At 40.4% G+C, this 21076-nt stretch overlaps 1 protein-coding gene across 17 annotated transcripts in view; it reads left to right on the forward strand.

The window, feature by feature from the left end:
• The window catches only part of ABLIM1 (actin binding LIM protein 1), a 189870-nt gene that overhangs the window by 157224 nt on the left and 11570 nt on the right, over positions 1–21076 (forward strand). For 8 of the 17 annotated variants that reach the window (XM_085064787.1, XM_085064785.1, XM_085064775.1 and 5 more), the window contains 9 exons: positions 2401–2436; positions 3708–3837; positions 11937–12041; positions 14313–14360; positions 16631–16777; positions 18455–18546; positions 18674–18770; positions 20049–20110; positions 20418–20478. In XM_085064787.1, coding sequence (XP_084920913.1) covers positions 2401–2436; positions 3708–3837; positions 11937–12041; positions 14313–14360; positions 16631–16777; positions 18455–18546; positions 18674–18770; positions 20049–20110; positions 20418–20478 — 778 coding nt within the window. The remainder of the gene's footprint in view (positions 1–2400; positions 2437–3707; positions 3838–11936; positions 12042–14312; positions 14361–16630; positions 16778–18454; positions 18547–18673; positions 18771–20048; positions 20111–20417; positions 20479–21076) is intronic. The other 9 variants (XM_085064791.1, XM_085064776.1, XM_085064792.1 and 6 more) reach the window with 6 other exon arrangements.

Genomic DNA, 21076 nt, shown 5'->3' on the forward strand with positions numbered 1-21076 from the left:
CATCCCAGCTCCATCCCTACTCCATCCCAGCTCCATCCCTGCTCCATCCCAGCTCCATCCCTGCTCCATCCCAGCTCCATCCCTACTCCATCCCAGCTCCATCCCTGCTCCATCCCTGCTCCATCCCAGCTCCATCCCTACTCCATCCCAGCTCCATCCCTGCTCCATCCCAGCTCCATCCCTGCTCCATCCCTGCTCCATCCCTGCTCCATCCCAGCTCCATCCCTGCTCCATCCCAGCTCCATCCCTGCTCCATCCCAGCTCGATCCCTGCTCCATCCCTGCTCCATCCCTGCTCCATCCCTGCTCCATCCCAGCTCCATCCCAGCTCCATCCCTGCTCCATCCCTGCTCCATCCCAGCTCCATCCCAGCTCCATCCCAGCTCCATCCCGGCTCAGCTCCAGCGCTGGAGCCGCGCTCTGCCGGCGCCCTCTCGCGGGTGTTTTTTACATCCATTATTTCAAGTATTCTGTTGAAAGCACTGAATGTGCTGAAACACCTTTCACTGAACAAGCGCACATAAAATGAAAAAAGGATTTTTTTCTAATATGATAGATGCTTCATAATGGAGCAGGGATCTCACCAGGTGGTTCAGTTAAAATGGCTTTAGTGTGAAATGCTGCGACTTGTGTTGCAGAATGACACCTGTAAAAGTTAGCAGAAGCTTCCCAGAGCACAAAATCACCTGTATGGCTTCAGGTATAAGAGCAGACCCTTCTCAAAGCAATAAAGCACTAAACCTGTTGCAGTATAAATTTTCATATAAGTTGGGTCAGAACTCTTCCCCTTCCCCTTCCCCTTCCCCTTCCCCTTCCCCTTCCCCTTCCCCTTCCCCTTCCTCTTCCTGAAAAATACCTGAACTCAGCAAATTGCCTTCAGGCTGGGCTGCCTTTCCAGGCTTAGATTCCTATGACCACCTTTTACTGTAGCCAAGTAACCCCAGCAGTCGATAGAAATTCATTTATTTAGACCAACACATGAATTGCTAGTAGAAAAATGTGGAAATACACCTCACAACATGTAGTTTTTTCATTCACGTTGAAAGTTTTAGGTTAGCTCTCAGTTTTTCTGGACAATGTTGTTCCAAAGCACTGTGTATGGTATGTTTCATGTGGTGCAAAGTTTTTACAGCTGCTGCTGTTAGATGGTAGGAATTAGGAAAATAAGAATGTAAAAGGCTTTCAAGGCTTTGATGGAAAGTAGCAAACTTATGGAAAGTTGCTGAAAAGATGATGTCCTGTATCCAATTAAAAAATGTTGCTCCTTTGTTTGGATACTTTGCATTCCCAGTGTCACCAGCTCCATGAGAGTGAATGGTCTCTCAATCCAAAATGTATGGATATTTACCAGCTGGATATTTCTTACTAGAAACTCTGCATACATTTTACACTGCTGTTGTACATTAATGTAGTAGTTAGACAAGAATCAGCAGTTTTGCTTCTGAGATATTATCTTAATAGCTGCATCTCTCTGTAATAACTGTGGTCTTATTTTTAAAAGTATAATCTCTTGCCCAGTTTATTATGACAAATAATATTGGAGTTTTGTGCACAGAGGAAATAATTAAATCCTGATCTTCCAGCTTCAAATTGTCTGGTGGTTAAAGGGCATATAACTGGTAATTACACACAGCCTTTTTTCTTATTTGCACCATCAACATATGCATAATCATATGTTTCTTTTTAAGTTATTCCTTGCCTCAGTTTCCCTGTCTGTGTTACAGAAACTTTTGTAATATTGCGCATATTTCTGCCCACTGGCCTTTGTGCAGTCCTTTCAATACACATGCCTGTAATTCCTGTCTGTTCTCCTTACATAACCATGGAGGAACACAGAGATTTAAAGGAGATCATATCAAAGAAATGTTGATGGCAACTACGTGCTCCTTTGCATGGGTATGAAATATAAGGCCTTGGGGAGAAGCACATTTTTGCCAGAGTGTGTGTGTTGGAGGGAAAACATGCTTCATCCTGGAAGATATTCTGTATTTTGATTTTCTATGCAAAGCTCTGAGTTCAGTTTATTTACTTTCAATTTCCATTTGAAAGATTTCTTCGTAACAAGCATGGCAATGAAATTAATACCTCTTTCTGATTTTGATCTTTACAGCTATGTTTTATTTACCACAATGATTAGATGGCTAAGATGATGTTGTATGATACTTGACTGAATTAATCATGCTTATAAAGACACTCCCAGAAACTTTAAACTTCAGTGATTTATGGACCAGTTCCTGAGCAGTGTGGAAAAAACAGGATTCAATGCTGGGATGGCCTCAGTAATTTCTGCATTGCCACTTTACATTGCCATTTATCAGAATATTTGCAGCAATGTTTAGATTACCTTTTTCTGGCCCAGCATATGCAATATTTCATAACCTTATGTTTTATATCTTTGCAGTCTCCAAGGACATTATCACCTACCCCTTCTGCAGAAGTAAGTTGGATGGAACCTTTGGGGGCAGCATCTTACTGTGATTAGAATTACTCACTCGAGCCAATGCAGGTGTTGGGTTTGTTATCCGTCAGATCCATCTCTGTTTGCCATACAGCAATGTTTTCTGAATGTTGAAACTTAAAAATTGTTTCTGAGAAGGAAACATGGAGCTCTTATTGACAGATTGTACAGAAAGTGGAGCTGCCACTCCTCCCCAGTAGGTGTCTGTAAAGCAGAGCCCTTTGGCCAGCAGGCGTCACTTCTGGTACATTCCTGCTCCTTGTGGCACAGGCAGATTCACATCTTGAGAGCTGCAGGATTTACAGGAGCTAAAGTGCTGCTCTAAGCATCTAAATAATAACCCATGTTTGCTACTGAAATATCTGCAGTTTTGTCTTGAAGAAGACATAACTATGGTCTGGTTTGATTTTGCTTTGCCAGAGGAGTTAATTTGAACATCACAGTGACACAAAACATTTGGAAAGTCATTTGTCAGGATACAATAGATGCTCATGCCAGAATCATTATCATTGCATTGTCATGTTGCTTATTTGCAACGTAAAGGTTGTGCTGATTGCTACTAGTTAAAAATTAAGGGACTATAAATTTTCTTGTAAATCTTCATGCATTAACATCAGTCCTTTCCATTTTTTCCTAGTTTAGTTTGCCTCATGGAGAGGTGGGGGGTGAGGGTATTGTTTGTTTTGAGGCTTATTGCTTCTTTCTTTCATTGGCTTTTTTTACCCCCAGGAAACCAAGTTAACTGAATTTGGCTGTACAGGAAGGCATCATGTTTTCAGATACATGGGGAATCTAATCTGGATACAAATACCTGCTGATGTAGCTGGTTGTGACACATGGTAATTTTAGCCACACAGAGCTCTGTGCTGCAGGTATTGAATTCTTGCAGGTCTCTGAGTTAGCTCCCTGCTGGCCAGCTCGTGTGTCTTGTGCAGGACACTGCAGGACACACGTGCTCTGTATGCAGCTTCCCTTATGGAGTCAGGGTGTGAGGGCAAATCTAGGATTATACAGAATTTAATAGAAATTACAGGTGCAGTTGGAACCATCCAAGCCTCAAGTCTGACCCAGACTATAAAAATGGATCAGAGCAGATCCTTGGAGAACAGTGCTAATGAAGTGGGCTGAAAGCTTAAGGGATGTTGCTATTTCGGTCGCTTCTGCTGATGCCTTCAGATCCACGGGAGTTAAGTGCTGCTAAAAATGTGTAGTGTGCTTTTCCATTTACCAGTGGCTGCTCTGTCCTGCAGGGCTATCAGGACGTTCGGGACCGCATGATTCACAGGTCAACCAGCCAGGGCTCCATCAACTCTCCCGTGTACAGTCGGCACAGCTACACCCCCACCATGTCACGTTCCCCCCAGCACTTCCACAGACCTGGTAAGGGAAACTGCATTACAAATACATGCAAAACTATTCTTTATTTAGTATGCCGCTCAGTGTGAAGCACTCCTTTCTCTTAGAAGTGAGAGTTTAGGATTGAAAAGTTGTTATGTATTTTAATGTCTTGTTTTCTACCGGGTTTTTTGTTCTTGATTGATGTAGTCTTTTGCACTAGGCTGACTGTTTCTTGCATCCTAGATATGCATCTTCTGGTTTTGTTTCCAATCAACTATTTTTAAAATTTTTATATGTTTCTGAAAGCAAGTGAAAATTTGCAGCAGTAAATCACAAAGTTCATTCTGGAATTTTGGAAAAGTAGCACATATTGGAAACAAAAATTATGGCTTGACTGTTCAGAAGTTAGTAATGTAGGTTTATTCCCTTGTAAACAGTTCATTTAAAGCTTGGTGCAGCTGTAGAATCTCTTACTCAGAAGCAAAACACCCATATGTTCCAAATTGCTAATAATTTCTTGAGATATGGACTCATGTTTCACAAGGTATTTTCTTAATTTAAGCCATAGGCAGTTTCCTGGGAACACTTCAAAACACAAACTTTATTTTCCAGTTTAGCAGTGATGTAGAATTCTATGTAGAATATAGAAAATGTACAGGTCATTCAGGTTCCCAGTGCCTTCAAAATTACTGGTTGTGTATCTAAAACCAAGATATGAAAACGAACTATTCATCTGCACCCAAACTGCATAAAAATGTATCACTAAATGCTATTCATTGAAGACTTCTCAAGACTGATTTTATTGTGTATGGTAATGAATCAAATCTTTGTGATCTGTTTTTAAATTAAGTGATACAATCGCACGGTTTCATCTTCCTCGGTGATTACAGCTGAACAGTTGGGATGCCAAAAGCCCATATGCAATAGGAGCTGCATTTTTAAAATTAAAGATTTATAATAGAGCCACCACTGTGGAACTTGAATGCTGTAGCCATTTCCTAGTGGGGGTGGGCTGAAAGCAGCCAATTGTGTCTGTCAGTGAATGCCTTATTTAAGGGACCCAAGGGAGGTGGGACAGAAGCAAATTGTGTCTGATCCTCAGTGCTGACAACATGACTGTGTTTTAAGATGATGTTACAACTGAAACTGAAAGAGTCTTGAAAATGTGAAAAAGCTGCAAACTTCTGTCCCTTGATTCTGGCAGTTCTGAGGGGATTTTTCCATTTTTATTAGTTGTATCAAGGATATGAACAAATCCAGGCCCTTTTCCAGACTTGACTGTGATTGAGTTTTACTGTCTGTGTTCAGTCAAAGACCTTCCCCAGAAGCAATCTCTGTTTATGTAACTCTTGTGATGGGCACATGGACTCAAGCCAGAGTTTGGGTCCAAATGTAAAATATTCCAAAGTCCACAGCCTGAAGGATTTTATGGGAAGATATTTGTTCAAACTTCTCTCTGTTCAGATGATCTCATTTGGGCTCACCTGTTACTGTTTCTCATATGACACAGAAGTAATTCTGCACAATTCATCATTTGATGTTTCCTACCCTGCTTTGGGATAATTGTCAAAACCACTTTAATAATTCTCCCACAGTAATTATTTTCATACAGTAATTGCTCATGTTGAATAATAGCAAATCTATATGTACTTTTTTTCTCCTAATGGCACTTCTTTTCACCATGTTATTTCCAAGAAAAATTTCTCTCTGAATAAACCCAGAGGCCCCAGATAACTTCTCTTTTGCTCTCAGCTAGCCCTTGAGAGAGAAGTGAACTGCTGTACTGACGTTGTCAGCATAAAGTTCTTCAAAAATCGAGTTCTACAACTTCTGAAAAAGTTTGCAGCCTTTTCCTCCTGCAGTGCCCTAGCTGATGTTGGCAGCATTTTTGGAATGTCTTAAAACAATAGAAAACAGCTTGCATGCCTCTTGACTGACATTTTTTGGTCGGCACTTTCCAAACCAGCTGCTTTCTTAACTAACGGAGAATCAATGTTGGTGATGTTTGCATGCTGGTAGCAGGCTACTTTCTGGTAACAAGGCCTGGGCCAGAAGCTCATTAAACCAATGATGTTATGCTAAATTAGCGATGCACTTCGAACCTAAGCCTCTCTTCTAACACTTCCTGTAATTTTGTCTAACCTTTACGGACCCTTCGGCGCGTCTTTAACCGCTTTGTTTTCTTTTCTCCTTCCTTCTTTCCAGAATCCTAACCGTTCAATGCCTTTTTTTTTTTTTCCCCTCCTTCCTTGGAAGCCTCCTTCCCTGCCTGTCTCTTATTGCTTTTCTTTGTCTCCGTTCTGTCCTGCCCCCGGCTCGCAGAGCTGCTGGCTCTGGGTGCGCAGCGCACCGGCCGCGGTTCCGCTCTCCATGACTCCCGCCCCAACTCCCCCTTCCGACACCACTTCATCCCCCATGCCAAAGGTAAGGAGCCAGGCTGCTCTCCAGGGAGTTCCCTCCAGCCTGGAGATGTGGTGGTGCTCTGGCAGAGCTGAGAAGGCGTAGCTCTGGCAGGCTGCCTATGGCTGTGGAGCTGAGCATGCCTCGAAATGTGCTGTTGCACTCAAAACTGTGTTAGAATAGACATAATGTCCTTTGCTTTGGAGGAAATATGTCATTTCTAAGGGCCCTAGTTGAAGAGTCACCAAGCATTTACCTGGTAGAAATACACAGAAAAGTATTGTCATTTATTACACTGGATGTGCCTAATTTAGCTTCTTTCTAAAGCAGTACATAACAATCCCTTTAGCAGTTAGCTTATCAAATTTAATTGTTACTACCACATTCTCAAAATATGCATTGAAAAAATTGGCTACAATATTGCCTAAGTGAGAGCAAGGTGATCAAAAATATGGAGAAGAAAAAGAAAAGATTATATAAAGATCAATGGCAACAAAACAGTTAATCTTTGTTAATCACATTGGCAATAATTAGGGCCCAAAAAGTAGAATTAAAATCTTAAGGCCTCTCCTCAACTAGTGTAAATCAGCAAGCTCTGCTGAAGGCAGTAGCACTGCAAGGATTTACATTATTTGGGGATCTGGTCTTTTTTTCAGCCTTTTATTTTCCATGGTTTGAATTGGAGGAGGATTATTTTTTCACTGTGTCCTTTAAGGAATTCATTTAGCTCAACAAGCTTTTAGTTTTGTTTCTTGTTTTCTTTGAATGTGGTTTTACTTTAATTTCTATTGGAGTACTTGGCTGGGCCATCTCTTCTGTAGGGGGAGAAGGTCATAGCTTATATCACCTATAAGAGCTCAAAAAGAGAGAGTTGAGTAGATTGAACATAGATTCCAATCTGGCACCATTGATTAATGTGGAGAATCATAAACTGGAGATAATCAAAAGCAGTTGCAAGAACGTTGTTGCCATGAACTTTCAAGAAATGCTAATAGGTCTCAACATCATAGCTCTTTAAGCATTCAGACCACCACAATTAATTTTATTCTTGTCTTTTTTTAGATTTTTGATAATCTGCACTGTCCACTTTTCTATTATGTCAATGTTTTTTTTAAAATCTCACTTTAAAAGATTGGGACCCTTAAAAATATATATACTGCTCATTTCAGCATGCAGTTAATTCATAGTCCTTGCAATTTCAACATTTCTTTGCTGTAAATCCAAATTAATGCTCACACTCTTTCAAGTGGCATTTTCATTCTTCTTCTGTTGAGAAAATAGCTTCTTCAGCAGATAAATGAGAAGAACTATTAGAAATCCATGCTTATTGTTTTCAGATTTCAAAGAATGACCTGACATGTAGATCAGGTATCTTTCTTGGTTATTGGTACAAAAGGCCAAGTGGGATTACAAGCACTGTAGACAGAGGGATGGGTATAGTTTTTATCAGATGTGTCATGGAAGATGTTGTAAGAATCCTCAATTTTCTGAAGGCCTGGACAGCATTTATGTGTCACCATGTGATCTTTTTACTGGCTCAGCCTTTCTCACTTGTACTTTTAACAAGAAGGTGAACTTGATGTTTCTAAAAAAGATTTCACAAAAACCATAATTTTGGGGTTTTTTCTCTTTAGGAGTCAGAACATACAGATTGTGTCTAAACTGCTTTGGTAAAGGGGCATGATTTCCCAGCAGCATATTGATAACTGAAGTGTCACATGACACATTACACCTGTGTAATTTTGTATAATCAAGTCAGAAAAATAAACATTTAGACCAGTTTCAGTATATTTTCATACAACATAAGGCTTAAAGAAGCAAAATGATTAAGCCTCATAGACGTAGCCAAAAGTAAAGAAATTGGAGGAGTGAGAGGGGCTAAATACACCTCAGAAAGTCTTAGTGAGAGTTTGTTGATGCAACATATATGTTGAAAAAGCTGGAAGAGTAATATGCATCAACTTAGACTTCATTTAATCTAATTTGGACTCTCCATTGCATTTGGTGTTGTCTCAATAAAGTACTGTCTTTGCTATGAAAGAATCAAAACAAGTCCACGAATGAAAGAAACCCTGACCCTTCTGAAATCACAGACAAAACTCTCATTGAGAGCCAGGATTTCATCTCACATGCCTAGAATTTTTCAGAGGCATTCAAGAATATTGCAAAGCCCCCATAAGATTTCCATGTAAAAGAGTTCCAAAGTAATGTGTATTCCTTTGCTCAAAGACGTTCCCATGAGGAACCTACCCACCTTCATAGAGAATTTGGACCTTGGTTTTCACAGGTTCCTGCTTTGCTCCCCTGAGGCAGGTCTCTGAAATCAAATGTTTTCTCTCCCTGATAACTATTTCCAGGGTTTTGTGGATGCAGATGAGAGTTCTGCTCTTGAAAACAGTTGTGTTTTGGCTGTTTCATGATTTTCAGGTTTGTGTGTGAGATAAGGGCTACACATCTGGACAAGGGGATGAATGATAGTTTGACAAAACCTGAATAGGAGTAAGGATTTCAGGTACTGTTGAGCTTGTTTTCTTACATCTGAAGCAGAGCAAGCTGACAGAAGGCTCAGTGTTGGTTGCAAGTTGACAGAAGGCTCAGTGTTGGTTGCATATGGGTTTTTTGGCCTGATTCTGGGAGCTGAGCCTGTGAATCCCACAGTGAGCCCAGCCGTGAGCACTTCAGAGGGCAGCAGGGACCTGCATTACACTGGGCTGTGTGTAGGCAAGCAGTTCTATTCCTGGCTGCTAGGGCAACCTGCCTAACAAATTCAGCTTTAGAAAACAACTATCTGATGGAGCAAAGAGAATGAAAGGGAAAAAAAAGCCTCTGAATTTCCCTTCTGCTGTGCTCTAGTGATTGATTTTTAGATTAAGCTTGTTCCATTATCTCTTAATATCCCTACACCTACACACAGACATTTTCAACTTCATGCCAGGGGTATGAGAATTAGTTCTTTCTACAGTGTTGGTGAACTGGAGTGCTCTTGTTGGTTTGGAGAGTTAACAGTAGTTTCAGCATATCTGAGACAGTAAGAGAGACTTTTCTGTGCAGGGAAGGAACCCAAATTTAATGGGTTTTTATGAAAGGCTGCAAGCAGACTGGCCATGAGGCCCTGGGAGGTCCAGGCAGTCAGGAGCTCTGATTTCCTGTGTGATCTGCACATTCTGCAGATGTTGGCACTGCTTCCATAAACTGTGGGTGGTTTTGCAGCTGCACTTAAGGCTTGTTATGAGAGTGGGCTCCTCAGGGATGGCCTAATGGGAATCTAAGTAGATGTACCATTCCCTCTTGCAGAGGTTGGAGGTAATGAGGCTGTCATCCTGGAAAGTGTAAAAGGGAGTTATTTGTCACTACTAGCAGGAGTCATTAGGTACCCCAGGAAATATAAGCCAACAGAGACATCTGTAAAGCATCACATGCAGGGTGATACCACAGTAATTGTCTGCCAGGTACCAAGTGCATTATACAGCATCACCATTCTCTCTAAGCACATTATCTGTGTCCCAGATACAAGACCAGCCAGCACACATTTATGGGTGTGACACACTTAGCTGTGCCTAGCTGAGGTAGAGAGGGTAACAGGAAGGGTTTCTTCCCTGTGTTTGTAGCATTGCAAATGCCCACAGTTCAACTACCAATTCCCAACAGGTAGAATACATTTGTGATTCCTCTGTTGTGACAAGTCCACAGGACAATAAATTCCTTTTTTTTTTCTCTTTCATTGAATGTAATTGCTAAAGGAAGCAGAAAGGCAGAATGATATGTTCTCTATAAACAATTAACTGTATCTCAAGATATATCAATATTGATGGGGTTTTTTTTCCTTCTAAAACAATGATTTTCCTGAAAAGTAACTCATAATTTCTCAGTAGAAGCAAAAGACCTAAGTAAAATCAAGTGAGGTGTTTCACCATCATAATATCTCAAAGGCTGGAGAGGTAGAACACCATATTGGAATTGCTAAGTAAAGGGCCATAGATTGAAATACGACAATAATGTTCAACTAATCATTCATGCTGCTTTTCAGAGTTAGGAAACCCAGAATTTACTGTTACCTGGCCAGAGGCTCAGCATCACTGAACCCGAAATAGAAAACCACCACCAACTCATGTGGTTGAAAGAGCATCGTGTCATTAAGGCCTGAAATGTCAAAGTGCTAAATATAGAATTTTGCACATGCATTCTGGACAAATTTTGTACAGCCAAGCCCCCTGAACTGTGCATGTAATTTTTAAAACATTCATATGCAGTGGGTTAACTTGTATACTGGCTGAAGCCTCTGGGGCACATCTCAGCCAGGTTTGTAAAGAGCATTTTTTTCTCCCTTTGGGTGCCTTTAGATAGGCAGGTTACTGTTCAAGTAAAAGAGGATTTTTTGTGTAAATTGTAAAGAAATCTTCTTTTTCCCTTCTCCCACATCTATCTCCCCACCCCAAATATATAAACAGTGTGCTGAGTCTAAGGTTTCGGGTCCTCTAACAGGACGCAGGAAACAGGCCTGCAATTTATTTTTTCTAATGCTTTATAGCCATCCTGTATTTGTTACCATTCCCTCCCCTGCCCTCCATTTTTTTCTTGCTTTCCTAAATCAGCATTTTTAGGGTTTCTTTAAGCCCTTGTGCATACTTTAAAAATGGTAGGGCTTTGATGCTTCCCTACTTTTCTCTGTTGTGGTCACCCCCACCCATGTGAAATAAGCACCCATGTGGATGGTTTTTCCTTGTGAGTCTGCTCGAGTTTGAAGAATGGTACATAAGAGAAGCAGCAGCATTCTTTCAAGGTACACACACAAACATATGAATGGATATCTGGCTGTAAAGTCTTGATGCTTGGGCTCAACCACCATGGTTTTGCAGCAGCCCTGTCACCTTGACAAGACAAAGGTACTTTCAGGGCTGTTGGATTGCTGTGCTGCATTGTCAGCAGACAGAGGAGGAGTCCCAGTAAGATTAATCCTACAAATGGAAACAATAGTGTGTGCAAAATAGAACTAAGGTTTTTCAGTATTAGATTCAGATTTGCTAAATCAGCAGTGGTGAAGTATTGTCATCAGAGCCAAATTTGGCACAGACAGAGGTTTGGAGCAGCAGGAATGATGTGGGTGCACAGCCAGCAGATGGGTTGCACTGCTTTACAAATTATTTTGCTGTATCAGAATTTTTATAAACCAATGAAAGAGTGTGTAAGGAACAGTTATGCCTTTAGATATGGGCCAAGTGACCTAAGAGCTTTTTTCTGTTTCTGGTTTCTGTACACTTTTGGTTTAGTGAACTGTAGTAACTGCCAGTGTCTGCTTCTATCTGCTTTGGGTTTGCATATCAACTACTCTGCTCCGTGTTTGCGCCTTTTAATTCCAAATATCAATCTCCATACTAAAAAATCATTGCCAAATAACCTTCCATTCTTCTTTTCTATACTGCCCATCCAATCACCAGCTACAAGCACACAGCTCCTGCCTGCATGCCGTCAGAATGATTCTGAGCTGCTCAAACCTCAACTCCAGCCTGAACATGAATTTTTGTCTCTGCAGGAATATCAGGGGGGAGAAAAAACAATCATCAGGGCTACTACCAGTTCTCCTTATTGTTTGTATTTATACTTTCGGTTCAACTCCTTTTCTCCCTGGAGGTTTTGATTCCGCCAGTTTTGTTTGGGTTTGATTGGGCTTGCTTTTTTTTTTTCTCTTTTTTTTAAATTGCTCTCCCTCTTCTCATTTTGTTTTCTCCATTCTTTCATTGGAGGCAATGAGCCGTCCAGCGGTCGGAACTCCCCTGTCCCCTATCGGCCTGACAGTCGCCCTCTCACTCCAACTTACGCTCAGGCCCCTAAACATTTCCATGTTCCAGGTAGGAGCTGGCACTGTGTGTGTCTCGCTGTCCTGTCACAGTGTAGAATGTAGCCTTTGTAACTGCTGTCTTGTCTCCATCCTTTCACACTGTTTGCCATGGGTTGCACCCTCAGGGTTTGGAACTGCTTCTGGGCTTGCTGAGAGGAGTAGTGCCTTAAGAAACGTGGGGGTTTTTTGTGATTTTTATCTATTCTCTTGGTCAGGTGTTTCACTGTTAGAATGCTTTGTTTTTCAGGGTCTGTTGATGGCCTGTGAGCTGAATATGAGCTGTGTAGGGCTTGATTTTTCTCCCAGTTGCACCAGCTGAGCACCAGCGTAGCTCTGCTAATTTTAGAGGAGTTGGTTTTGAGTCACATGCAGAAAAGAGGTGGCCAGTGAGCCATTACATATTTTGTTCATTCAGATTATTGTGGCTTGTTTCATTCCAGTTCAGTGTTCCATTTTTTTAAAGGAGGTGAGGTTGGTTCTTTACTTGTTTTGTGCAATGGCTTGGTGTCCTCAGAGAGATCCACAAGGATATGGATATGTGTGCCTTAGGATGTCCTTTCAGAGAGGGCATGTCCTTCTCTGTTTTGAAGTGAGCTCCACAGTTGTTCCAGCATCTGAGAAGACCATGTGTCTTGGATTTGGATGGGATGAGCTGTGTGTCCCTATGGTTTGGACATACATCTGGCTGCTTCAGCTGAAAGCTGGTTCTATCCATTTTTTTTCAGATTCCCTTCAGCCTAGTGTTCCCCCACACTGCCAAAGGTTATTTACCTTCCCTCAAATCTGACAGATAAACATTTTGTGCATACCCCCTCTCTGTCAGGGTGACCTGGCTTGGCTGAGGTCAGCTCCTTTAACCACTTAAACTCGCCTGGCTCTCAGTGCCTCACCTAAACCAAAGCCTAATTGCATGAATAGCTGTGAGGAATGACCTGGAGCACGGTGGGGGAGCTCTCCTCATCATCTGGGGCTGTGCAGCCACAGAAGGAGCTGAGCTCCCGTCCTCCTGGAGCTTTGTGGTGTCCATGTGTGCCAAAGGACTGCATGACTGCCCTTGTAGTGTTCAGAGCTGTTTGCTGCTCAAGTGGCCATAACAGATCACACACAAGAACGAAATACCACAGTGTCTTTGTGTGCAATGAGTTTGCCTGTTTATGTAAGGATGTAGAGTTCTGCACAGTAAGATTTGCCTCTGTTTCAATAGATTTTTAGGGTTAGTTTTCCTTAATGCCACAGGCAGAGTTGTCTCCTGTAGCACTTTAATTGGATCTGTGATACAGTGCATGTGTTTCTGAAATTCCTTTTCATCTCTCATTCTAATGTAACTGAAAACTTTTTTCAGGCAGCATAAAGTAGCAAAATGGGTTTCTGACATTAATTTTCTAGCTCCCTGTAGCTCAATTTGCTCTCCTAATAAGTTTTTGGCACATTTTTGCACTGTAGCGCTGATTTTGGATTAACTTTTGTATTTCTAGCTGTGCCGAATAAATGAAGTGTTGGCTGGGGTGGGAAGGTAGTTTAGAACAAAATGGTTCCTGTCTTAGATTATTGTTTGTAAAAATATGGTATGTTTTAGACATTCTGTAGATTTACTGCATTAGTGTTCTGGGAAGTGGTTTTATTCTGATTTACATAGGTAATATGCAATATGGTGAGCCTTGCGTTAAAAAAAAATGCAAAAAAAGAGAAATAAAGTCTGTCCTTTTGGTTTGAGAATTAGTAACATATCAGTGAACACTGCATAAAGAATCCCTTTGACTCACTGAAATGTGGCTGTTCAAAACAGTGTCCTAGGTAGCTATTTTGTTCTCTGGATTTTGAAGTGAACTGTAGGCTCACTGCATTCTCCTCTGTTCAATCCAGCCAGTCAGCTGGAAAGAAAATTGAGCTGTTCTGACTGAAGCACAATTTTCCACAAAAGTTGTTTGGGGTAGTTTTCCCCAAATGGCTTGTATCTTCACCATTAAAATGTCTTGCCTGCTTACATTTCTTCTCTAACTTTTATCCCACTTTAAAATTAATGGTTCATGAGTTGATGCATCCACATGTTACAGAATCAGCTCCAAAGGACTTCATACCACACGTCTTTGACTTTTCTCTTGTTCTTATGTTTTCTTTTCTTTAAATAATCTGGTTTTGTATAATACTAGAAATGGCTTTCTGGCTTTTTCTTGTGCTACATCCTTGATTTGGTCTGTCTATTGCTTTAGTGGTGAAGTTATTTTTATCTACAACTGAAGTAGTTCTTATATTCTCTTTTTTCTGTTTCTTGATATCACAGATCAAGGTGTCAACATTTACAGGAAACCACCCATCTACAAACAGCATGGTAAATGACCTTTCCTTTTTTATTTCAAAATTGGAGAGTCAGCTGAATTAAAAGGTGTGCAATTAGTGAAAAGCATTTAGTTCTTACTTTGTAAGCATAAGAATGTAATAGTCCAAGCTTGAGGCAGCTCTAATTGCATGTCCTGGAAAGTGATTATGTTTTAAAGCATGCTGTTTCATTTGGATTCTATGGTTCAATCTTGCCATGTGGATATTAATGGCAAAATTGCCATTAGCTGGGATTTTGCTGTTTGCATTATGATACCTTCCAGCATTTCTCTTCTTTAAGTTTATATATTCAGAGTACAGATACTGGTATTGTTAAAATGGATTAACAGTAGACTGATCTCTGACAGGGACTTCATGAAATACCCTTATTTTAAACAGACGCAGTACAATAATTTATTTCAACAGCAAAGACAGAGATGTTATAATCAGACTGGAATTCCAAATGTACCTGTGGCTTTAAATAAGAATCTTTAATTAGTGAAGATATTATAGGTGACTTATCACTGACAGGGCTAATTTGACTCTCAGCCCTGTGATACAGCTCAGGTAGTTTGCTGTACTTGTTTTTCCAGGTGTTTGGGTTCTGAGTTGGACAGCAGTGTTAGTGCTCTAAGCTTTTTGGTGTTGTCATAGCAAGTCTGAAATGACAGTGATGGCAGGACCACACAGCCTTGCCTGTCTTTAGTCCCACACGGAAGGTTGCATTGTAAAGGAGTGTGTTCACTCTTCCCTGCTGCTGTGAACAGAACACTGTGAATAGATGTTTTTATTTACCTCGGGGAAAGACAAATGACTCCACTTTTTAAAGACTCTGAATTTGCCTCCCTTTGCAGATGTTTTATCCAGAGAAGTGTGTTTTGGGTTAAGTAGCAAATCAGCAGCACTACAGGGCTTAGATGAACATTTGGCTGAGAGAAACTGAGCTGGGGTGAGCAGGAAAGTCCACAAGTCCATCCTGTAGCAAGAATGAGCACTGCAAATTACACTGCTCTGGTATCACATCAGGGTTTTTCCCTCTTTCTTTAAGTTTCAAACCATATGCTCATTTTTTTAAAAGTCTTAACATTGTTTCTGTTTATTTTTATGGGTTTAATATATCTCCTCACCTCCCATTAACATGTGAATGTTTAACCACTGACATCACCAATTCTAATACGTAAGTACTGTTTGAAGTCATGCTTTCGTAAACTCTGACCAGCTTCCTCCATGCCTGCAGTTATGCTTAGAGTTTTCCAAATATCAGCTGCTCAGAATTCCCAATGATACCTAGTACTGATGTTCCTAAATTACCCAGAATGTTTTGATCAGCAATTCAATGCATCATTTCATTAAAAGATGTCTTTCTGTAAAAAAAAAAAGGGAGAAAAGGAAAAAAAAAGATCAGAACCCTTGCTTCTGGTACAACAGCCTCATATAAGGAAAGGTAATTTGAACTAAGTTTCCAGCTCAGAGGTAGTTAAGGCTGAGTTTAATGTACACTGAATCCTATTAGATTATTTTTTCTTTTTTAATGTCAAGAAGAGAAAGCCATAATGCACATCCTCAAATGCTTTTACAAGGCTTTGGCTTAGAATGAAATTTAAGTGGAAGCCCCACTACCAAGCTATTTTATTGGTGAGGATCATTGCTTTGCAAGTGCCTTGCCCTGCCAAGTTGATCTGAATGGAGTTGAGTATTTATTAATAAATTCTCTGCTTTTACTACTACTGCATGCTCTAAGCAAGGGCATGCAGCATGAAAAAAAATCCCCCAGTTAAACATATTTGTTTCAGGTTTCTTTTTTTCTTTGTTTTGCAGCTTTTAACAGAAATATAAGAAATAATTATCATCAGTAGCGTTAGAATTTGTACTGTTACTCTGATCTATTAGTTTGCCTCCCCTAGAGGGAAATCTTTTTAGTACATAAATCTGAGTTCATCCTCATAAATAATCAGCTGTCCTTAGGAGATATTGGTAAATACTGTTAGGCTGCATTTTCTCACTCTTGCCTAATCATTCTTACATAGTGAAACCCTAGTAAAGTCCAAAGCTGATTTGGGGTTATTTTGGGGTGGGGATGTGGGAGGAGAGGAAGGTTTAATTCCAGTCTTTTGGCAAGAGAAAGGCATTGCTTTGCTTCAAACTGCAGTTGGAAAAGCAAAACATGAAAATGTTTGCTTTTGAAAACTAACTTCTTGTAAAGTATAAAATTTTGCCAAAATAAGGCTGACCTTTGTACTGCTCCAGATGATTCCATAGCTAAGTTCCCTGATTGCCACCTAGATGCAGCTGCCTTGGCAGCACAGAGCAAGTCCTCCGAGGATATCATCAAGTCCTCCAAGTTCCCAGCAGCTCATGCACCAGCACCCAACGAGATACCAAAGATTGAGACTGACCACTGGCCAGGCCCTCCCTCCCTGGCTGCCATAGGTATGCAAACACAAATTGTTCAACTCTGCGGCTCGACAGGTACTGGTGACCCAGGGACATGAACAGTGCAGCTGGAAAAACCTGTAGGGAAGGTGGTGTCCTCTCCAGGTGCTCACCACAAAGTGCAGTTCTCCTGGTGAGACCACTGAGTGTGTGAGTCAAAAACTGTTGGATTGCACTGAGTAGAAGAGGTTTTGCTAAAGGGCTTTGGGATTGACCACACAGATATTAACCCATAAACAATTTTTTTGAATTCCAGTGCTGTAGCTTAAAAGGCGTGGTGTCACACAAGCCTGACTTCTTTCAGTTATTCTATTTAATTTTCTAGTCCTAAGCTAATAGCAAAAATTCCACAGAAAATATGATTGTTTCCAACCACATGACTAATTTCATGGCAAGAAGCAACAACTGAATTGGAACAATTAACAGACTAAATAATTCCTGATTTTCAGAGTTACTGTTTCTACAGACTTTGTATTTTTCCTCTGTGTTGTAGCACTACACATATCATTTTCTTTTCTTTAATCCATGTGCATCATCATTTAAATTTTTTTTTTTTGCTTTGTATTTTTTTTTCCTCTGTTATTTTTTAATTGACTCCTATGGCATAAAATAAGCAATCTAGCCTGGTACATTCCTGAAGTCATGTCTGAAGCACTGAGGTGTTGCTTTTTTCAGGTCTCTGTGAGGGAATGTGTGGATTTTATAACAATGGGATCTTCACAGAAGTTCTAGGAGAGGAGACACAGGGTGGGAGAGCTCAGTGACTGATTGAAAGGGCTGCACATACAGCAACAATTTTTTGAAAATGTCTTTTAGTTAGGATTGCAACCTGGCAAACGTAGAGTCCCTGAGTCACAGGGATAACATCAACATACTTGAAGCTCTCTCATCTGCATACTTGAAATGTCTACATACTTTAAACACTGAGTTTGTCCAGCACAGGGTTGGTAAATAACTATATCAGATAAAGCCTGTGCAGAAAAAAAATAGAATTGCTGTCTAAATATTTTCAGTAACAACACATCCTGTGTATTCATGGAATTGTCCTAGTATTCAGACTGGATTATTTCTGAAGAATATTCAAGAAAATAGAAATTATTCAATAAAAACTAAGGAACTAAAATGTAGAACATCTGTGTCTTAATTTATTTTAGCTTTATCCAATGGATCAAATTCGTTTACTTCACTTTAGACTAAAACCAATACTTTGTTTATTTCAAATACGAGTGTTCCTTTCGGAGACTAATGTAGTTTAATTTTCCATTTGAAATGTTAATTCAGATTTGCTTCTCTGAGTCTAGATAAAAGTGTAAATGTAAATCAGACTTTAGGTTTTCAGCTGTGATCCAGTTGCTGGTGTTATTAAACCCCATGTTTCCAGAACCAGCAACATGAGCTCCTTTTCTCTATTACAGGACCATTGCTTGTTTTGGAGCTCATGTGCAGCTTAAACTCTTGTTCAGTTTATAAAAGCCTGATAACCATAGGGCAGGCTACCCAAGTGAGTTTTATTAAGAGAGAGATCTGAAAAAGTCTTTTGACTTTGCGAGAAAATACTGCTTTGTTTGTTCAGCAAATCAAACTGACCAGTGCTTTGAACTAGCATTGAAATCTTGGAGCTGCGGTTGAAGTGGTGCACAAAGCTCTCTCTGTGCTGTGGTTTTGTGGAAGCAGGAGCTGACATGAGACGCAGGTCGAGTGGAAGGGAGGAAGATGATGAGGAGCTGCAGAGACGCCGGCAGCTGCAGGAGGAGCAGCTCATGAAGGTGGTTATAAGCTTGTCCTCGTGCTGTTTCTGAACAGCATCCAAAAAGTGCCCCTTTGCTTTCTGTAAGCAATTTCTACCACTGTCTTGCTCAGCTTTGTTTTACTGATATGCTTTTTGATTTGTAGCTCAACTCTGGTCTGGGGCAGTTAATATTGAAGGAAGAGATGGAGAAGGAGAGTCGCGGTAGGTCAGCCCTTTCTGCCAGTCGTTACGATTCTCCAGGTAATTGATGGAGGCGATGCAGCTAATCATGAACAATGCATAGTAAACACCACATGTGCACATATCAAGCAGTGTCCCTCAAGAGAGACAGCTGGGAAGACTGCTTGATATGTGTGTGTGTGGTGATCTGCCCTGAAAGAGGGGCTTAATTCATCACCTGGTTTTGGTGAGGGGAGGACTGTCATGGTTGGTTTTTAATTGCAAGAAATCCGAGGTTGAGGATTTTCAGTGAATTTTGAGGAGGGAGATATTCTAATATAGATAAAGAGTGGAGTAAAGTGTTCAGTGACTGTCACATCACACACATGCTAATAGGCTGGGTTATTAAATTACAAATAATGCATTTTGTTTAAACTTGTGGTTCCTACCCCTGTTTAATCTCTTTTCCCAGGGAAATAAATTAAGGAACATTGACCAGTGGAGCTGCATATTCCAAACACAGCCAGGGTTTTGACCTGGGCTGACATTTTGATTGGGTGTATTCCAGAGCAAAAGCACAAAAGTTAATTTTGATAATTGGTGACTTTGATTCTTTGTCTCATTGCACAATTTGATAGACATCTGTGGCCTTCTCAGACCACCAGAGAAGGGTTTGGGGGTTTTATTTCACTCTCTTCATTCTCCAGTCACTATAACACAGAAGCTGTACTTTGAGCCAAGGAGGGACAAGATGAGTCTCTCTGGAGTCATCCACTGGAGCAGCTGCCAAGCAAACTCAGATTTTCTTGTGTTCTTGTTGTATAAGTGCATTGCCTTGATGTCTTTGGAGAGGATTCCTGTTTCTCTCCCTCACTGTAATTTTTATGGGGTCATAGTCTACCTGCTCAACTCAGAGCTTATGATTTTTTTATCAACCTTAGCACAGGTTGGAGATCTCCTTTATTTGAGATGTGTCCATCCCTCTTTGCAGGAATAATCAGTGCAGTCAATTGCCTTTTGGAATCAGGGGTGTCTTTCCCAAAGCTGATGCCATGGGTGATAAGAGCCATTATTTTAAATTGAGTGGAGACCACCTTGATTTTGAGCCTGGCAAAATCACAGTGTCCCTTATTGTTGGCTTGCCACCATGGCATGACAAAGCTGTTTGTAACTTACAGAATGGGTTAAAGTTTGTGTTGGGTTTGGGATTGAGTTTCTTAAAGTCAGTGTGTCTCAGTTGTGTATATGCCTGGCTTTTTTAATTGTGTATTTTGTAGTAGGTGATTCTTCAAATGTTCTAGTTTTTTTAGTTTCCATGAGATTTTTCCAGTAAAATATTTTCCCTTCCTCATTCAACAGCACATGCTTCAGCCTCCAAAACCTCTTCTCTCCCTGGGTATGGAAAAAATGGACTTCACAGGGTAAGAAGATGGTGATTTTGAGAAGTGAAAGGTGGTTTTAATTATCCGTGGTATTTATTTCCATATCAGTTGTATTGGATTTTCAGTTTGATAAACATTTCTTATAAAACCACCGGAAGTCAGACCAAACCTATTTTCCCCTCCCACAAACTACTTTGTTAAAAAGGCAGGAAAGCAATGCAAGAAATGTTGTAAAATTGAGGGGGGAATAAAAAAAATTAAAGCCATTTTTTTCTCCCCATGTACCCACCTGCTTGTAAAGTCATGAGCTATGTATTCATGTGCTGTCCCTCTTTTCCCATTACAGCCTGTCTCTACAGATTTTGGTCAGTACAACAGTTACGGGGATGTGAGTGGTGCTGTTAGAGGTAAGGCTGAGGAGCCTTTTACAGCCTATTATTACAACATGTTATGATGTTTGATCATTTCTGCTGTTTTATTTTAAGGCTGTGGATGTGGTTGCTTTGTATTTGCTCAGTACTTTTTAATTTTCTCTGGCAAACTCAACAATTAATTCAAAACACTTCTAATACCTGTTAAAAATGTTGGTTTTATTTTGCTAAATCTGCTGTGTGGAACTGATTCTCTTTTATGCTTTAGCACTGGATCAAATGGAAAGCAAGTAATGTGTGCATTATTAGGAATATGACCTGAGTTCTGTGATGGTGTTTTCTTTCTCTGAAAATTACCATCCACTGAGCAGTCTGAAAGAATGTGCCACAGTGGAAAAAGGGAGATAATTCCCTCTAATCCCCATTGCTGCTTATGATCTTCATAATGACTTTGAGCTGGATGTAGTATCAGTCATTGCCATAAGAAAAATTGACAGTATTATTTATGAAAGTTATGAAACTTGAAGAGTTAATGAAAAGGACTGGAATACTTGGAGCGTTTGACTTTATAAAATGTTGCTGGCCTTAGAGAATCAGATGGGATTTTGGAAAAACCAGGTGGACCAGAAGGTAC

This window comes from Lichenostomus cassidix, chromosome 6 (assembly GCF_008360975.1).
Source record: "Lichenostomus cassidix isolate B80296 chromosome 6, HeHo_3.0, whole genome shotgun sequence".
Classification (NCBI taxonomy): domain Eukaryota; kingdom Metazoa; phylum Chordata; class Aves; order Passeriformes; family Meliphagidae; genus Lichenostomus; species Lichenostomus cassidix.